At 64.1% G+C, this 5,055-nt stretch overlaps 1 protein-coding gene across 1 annotated transcript in view; it reads left to right on the forward strand.

Annotated features, from left to right (window-relative positions):
- The first annotated feature begins 629 nt into the window (after positions 1-629).
- The window catches only part of ARHGEF10 (Rho guanine nucleotide exchange factor 10), an 88,854-nt gene continuing 84,428 nt past the window's right edge, over positions 630-5,055 (forward strand). Inside the window, exon 1 of the mRNA XM_040490414.1 lies at positions 630-697. Within this exon, the coding sequence (XP_040346348.1) occupies positions 661-697 (37 nt within the window). The 5' untranslated portion in view covers positions 630-660. The remainder of the gene's footprint in view (positions 698-5,055) is intronic.

Here is a 5,055-nt window from a genome sequence, read left to right on the forward strand (position 1 = left end):
CACTGTCCCTTGCTGCTGACCTTGCTGCATCGGAGCCTGGACATTTTCGCCGGCTCGTTCTGGTGGAAGCCGGGCAGGTGTTTGATACCCTAAACCCTCGTAAACAGGGAGGGGGCTTACGGGACGGCCGCCTCGCGGCCCGGGGACTGAGCTCCTCACGGTTTGGCTGGTTTCGCGCTCATTCTCAGACTTGGGTTTCCTCTGATCGCGTGTGCGGGAACGGGATCTGCAAAGAAGAGAGGAAAACGTGTGCGGAGATGCGGCCCAGACCCAGGGTTCAGAGCTCGTGAGCGCGGCCCACGGTCCTGGGCGGCGAGGGCTTCGCTGGAGGCTGCAGCGGAGGGAACGGGATGCGGAGACGTGTGTGGGGCGGGAGGGGCCGTCCCCGAAGCATGGGCACAGACGCAGCTCCCGGCGAGGCCCGGGGTGGGGGGGGGGGGGGGGCGAGGCCACCAGGACTGTGTGCTCCGTGCTCTGGGCGTGGTCTCGGAGGACACTTGGCAGGCCTTGTGGGGGAGGGGCTGGTCCTGTAGCTGCCACCGTGGATGACCGCTGGCCTGGCCCGGAGAGCCCCCTGCAGCCCAGGGCGGCCTCTGCCTGTGGTGACCGTGGTGTCTTTCCTTCCCCAGGGCTCCCAGGAGTGAGCGTCCCAGCTGCACGATGGACCAGCCAGAGCCGCCCGCCCCCGCGCCCGAAGGTAATGGGGCGTCCTTCGGGGGCCCTTTCCCCCTCGGGGACGGGGAGGGGTGACTACAGGTACCGACGAGGTGGAGCTCAGCCGCCCCCCCCTCCCCATCCCCTGGCCACCAGGGCCCATCCTCACTTTGGGGTAACGTGGCTGAGCGCCTCCCCGGCCCTGGGCCCCCCCGCGGGGCACGGGCCAGCACAGCCTGCTGTGAGCCCTACCTGTGGGGACCCATCAGTGCCCTCCGGCATGGAGGGTGGCCTGGAGGATGATGAGGAAGGGAGACGTCCCATCCAGCTCTGGGGCACGTTCCTTATCTGCCTCCCTCCACCACTGTGAGGACCGTGAGGGAGGGGTGCAAGTTAACGTTTCCTTGTCCTGTCCCCTCGCCACGGTGGGGCGTCGGGGGCTTGGTGTCACTCCCCGCTCATGGGGCAGGGCCTCCTTCCGGGCTCCCCGTTCCCGAGGCTTCCCCAGACGTGCCCCCGTGGACAGACTCACATGTCCTTTGCACACCCGGAGGCTATAGGGCCTGAAAGGCAGAACCCTCAGCATGTGAAGCTGCGAGAGTGTGGGAGGAACCCACGCAGGGCCCGTGGCTCTTCCATGCCCTCCCGCTCCCGGCAGGCGTGGGCCCTTGGGAAGTGCCCTGGCCCGGCTCTGTGCTGCAGGTGGCTCTGGGCCTCGGGCTCCCAGTCGGAACAGAAGGAAGGCAGCCCACAGGTGGAGCCGCTCCTGTGGGGAAGCAGGGCTCGGGCCGAGGGGTGCCTGGGCTGCTGGGCGATGGGCCCCCCAGGAAGGCTCAGCTCGACTGGAGAGCCCTGTGGGGAGGGCTGGTCCGGAAGGAGCCAGTGATGCTGGGCTATGTGGCCAGAGGGACCCCTGCACACCTTCAGCCAGAGTCTGCACTCGGGTGTGACCTAAGAGCCAGCTGTCGACCTTGGAGAGTTTCCTGAGCCCCGGGGTGAGGGTGGCTCGCTGGAGGGCACTCCAGGAATCCCGCGGCCCAGGCCGTGCACCTGCTCCTTTGCGGGGCGCCTTCCGGGGGGGCTGGCTCCCTCCTCGGGCTGCGACCGGCGGGCTTTGGTTACGGGGGGGGTCCTGGATGGCCCCCGTGCAGGTGTCCGCCGTGTGTTGGGGTGGCACTGAGGCTCCTCCAGGCTGGATCGTACTCGATTGTCATAATTGGGAAGGTCCCAGAACCGCTCACTGCTTCCTCCCCTACCAGCTGGGTGTAGCCTACACACACGTGGCCGGGCGTGTCCCCGGGGCTGGCACACCCAGCTTCAGGGAGCCTGTGGGCTGCCTTCCGTGGGACGGTCCCTGTATCCCGTGTCAACGGTTTCCATGGCCTGCATGGGCCGTGCTGACTGCTCTCCCCGGGATACCCGTGGTGTGCACACTGGGCGGCTGGGCCGGGCCGTGTCTGGAGCGTGGTCACGGCAGAGCAGAGTGGTGCTCCCAGGGTGGGCTTGCCGCACTTGTTGGGGAAAAACTAGAAAATAAAAGGCCCAGAAGCCCTTTCCGCACCAGTTGTTAAGAGCGTGTGGGACTTGTGACTGTTGAAAATCTGATGGCGGTGCGTGCCTTTTTCCACCACGCTTTGTCCGCTGTTTTCAAAGGAACCGGAAGCCGCCCTTCTCTCGTTCCGTGTGTCCCAACATCTGGCAGCAGCCGGCTGGGGCTGGTCCCGTGCGTGACGGAGCCTTGGCAGTGATACTGAGTGGATCTGCAGGAACGCCCGTCCACCCACGGGCTTCGCCCCCAGATGCACCTCTGCACTTGGTCTGGGACGGGAGGGGGGCCCTGACCACACGGCCGGGGTGTGGGTGGCTGTGCTGGTGGGCCGGGCCGGGGACCTGGGAAGGGGAGTCACGGCCTGTGAAGCCCAGGGCACCAGGGGACCGCGGGCAGGCTCTGCGAGGCTTCGGTGGGCGGGAGCACTTCCGATACCTGGAGAGCAGTGATGTGACCGGGGCTGGGGGGGCAGCAAGGCTGTCTTCTGGAAGTGTGCTGAGGGGGCAGCTCAGACGTGTGCTCTCCGGGAGAGAAGTGGTGCTTGAACGTGGGGTGCACGGTAACCAGCCCCGTTTGGGTGGTTATTTCGGAGTCCTCCCGTGTGCTCCTGAAACGTGCACGTTTTTATTTGTGACTTCTGTCTCAGCGGAGGAGGGAAAGAGGGCCAGGCAGGAGCCGGGACAGTGGGGGGCTGCCGAGGGCGTCGGGCAGAACCACCCCGCGTTCCCTGCAAGCCCACACCCACCCTGTTCTCCACGTTCCGAGTGACAAGCAGGCTGACCGCAAGGCCTGTCACTGTGGGGCCCAGCCGGTTCGGTCAAGCCATCTGTGGGCCAGGCCCCGGGCCCTGTGAGCTGGGAACTGACCCTGGGCGGCAGGCAGCCGGGAGGTGGAAAGGATCCCCCCATGGACCCCTGTTCTCGGTTCCCCTGGAAGATTTCCTCCGGGCAGCTCTGGGCGTGTGGCCAGCGTCCTTACAGGGTGGGGGGAGAGTGTCCCCATTTCTGTGGGTGGATGGCTTCTTCCTGGCTGGTAGCCTGTGGGTGTGCCTTCTGGCTTTGGTGTGGACTGAAGGCCGCTATTTGACAACAGAGAACATCATAGTTCAAGAACCGAGATCCTGATCCGCACAGCCTTGTGGGCAGTTGACTCTTGTGACCCTTAGCGTTGGGCACCCACAGGGCTTTGTGGGCGGGGACAGAGAGGGATGGGAGGCAGGGCAAGTTGGGAGTGGGTGGGGACTGACGCAGGGGGGCGGGGGCAGGGCAGGTTGGGAGTGGGCGGGGACACAGGGGGGTGGGGGCAGGGCTGGGTCGGAGGGCCTCATGGAAACCCCAGCAGAGCTCCTTGGATGGGGGTCCGGGGCTCTAGCAGGGGGTCTGGGTGTGGACTTGGGGTTTTGTGCAGACGGACACCAGGGCCTCCAGCAGGTCCGGCCTCCCCGTAGGGAGAGTGTCAGGTGCGCTGGAACTCTCTGTTGGGGGCAGAAGCAAGGGGGTCCGTGGAGGGAAGCAGAGTCAGCTTGGGGAGCTGTTCTGAGTGCGGCGGGCGGTGCCACAGGCCTGCACCTGTCACAGCCTGGAGGCAGACATCCGGGATCCCAGCCTCCTTCAGAGGCCTCTCTCCTTGGCGTGCAGACACCGTCCCTCCCCGTGTCCCCACGTGGTCGTGCCTCGGTGCGTGTGTGTCCTGACCTCTTCTGATGAGGACACCCGTCGTACTGGAGTGGGGCCGCCCTAGCGACCTCATTCTACCTTAATCACCTTTGAGGCCCCGTCTCCACACGTAGCCGTGTTCTGAGGTCCTGGGGTTAGACCTTCAGCCTAGGGTGTAGGGGGACACGGTTCTTTTCCTCGAGAGGGACTGAAACGAGCAGCTGGGTGTGTGGGAGGGAGCCGGGAGACTGTAGTGTCACTGATGCCAAAGGATGGTCATGTTAAACGGGGCGGTGAGGTCACCGTAGGGGACAGCGGGGAAGGACCACGGGCATTGGCTCTGGGGACTAGGCACCCAGTAGCGCGTGAAGCCAGGTCACTAGCTGGTCGGGAGGCATCAGGCATTCCGGGGGTGGCAGGGGAGGTGACCTGGCCGAGTGCAGGGGACGTTTCTGGGCTGCTGTGTGTGACGCTGTGATGGTGGCCACACATCACGGTGCCTTTGTCCACACCCGTGCGGTGCGCATCACTGGATGGAAACCGTGGACTCTGGGTGACGGCGGCCTGTCCGTGGGGGCCTGGCCCTGTGCTGCCCATCTTCCTTGCTGAAGGCACTGAGCAAGAATTACCTTCTTCCTTTAAGGGGAAGACCCTGTCAGGCTTTGTTATTTAAATTTTTAAAAATATTCATTTAGTTTTGAGAGAGAGAGAGACAGAGTGTGAACAGGGGAGGGGCAGAGACAGAGGAAGACGCAGAATCCAAAGCAGGCTCCGGGCTCCGAGCTGTCAGCACAGAGCCGGACGTGGGGCTCGCACCCACAAACCACCAGATCACGAGCTGAGCCAGAGTCAGATGCTTAACCAACTGAACTACCCAGGCGCCCTAGGCTCTGTTGTTTGAAGCAGTGTTCATAAAATCAGTTTCAGGTATATTTTATCTACTTCTTAAAGTCTGGCAGTGATGAACTGTGACTCCCGAGAGGAGGGTTGATGGAGGGAGAGCAGGCAGGTGGTTCTGAGTCCCTGCTGCGCCCAGTGGACCCTGTGGGTGGCGGGATCTCCATGTGTCACGTCGCCCGGTCACAACGCGAGCTCTCCCGTCATCACCTCCGGCTGGGTGTTTAACTCGTATTGTTTCCCTGTCACGTTGACCCGGCAGACACAAATCCAGTCGTGGGAACAGTTGCATTTGTTTTT

The sequence above is a fragment of the Herpailurus yagouaroundi genome, unplaced genomic scaffold (genome assembly GCF_014898765.1).
Source record: "Herpailurus yagouaroundi ecotype Mexico unplaced genomic scaffold, PumYag 181, whole genome shotgun sequence".
NCBI lineage: Eukaryota > Metazoa > Chordata > Mammalia > Carnivora > Felidae > Herpailurus > Herpailurus yagouaroundi.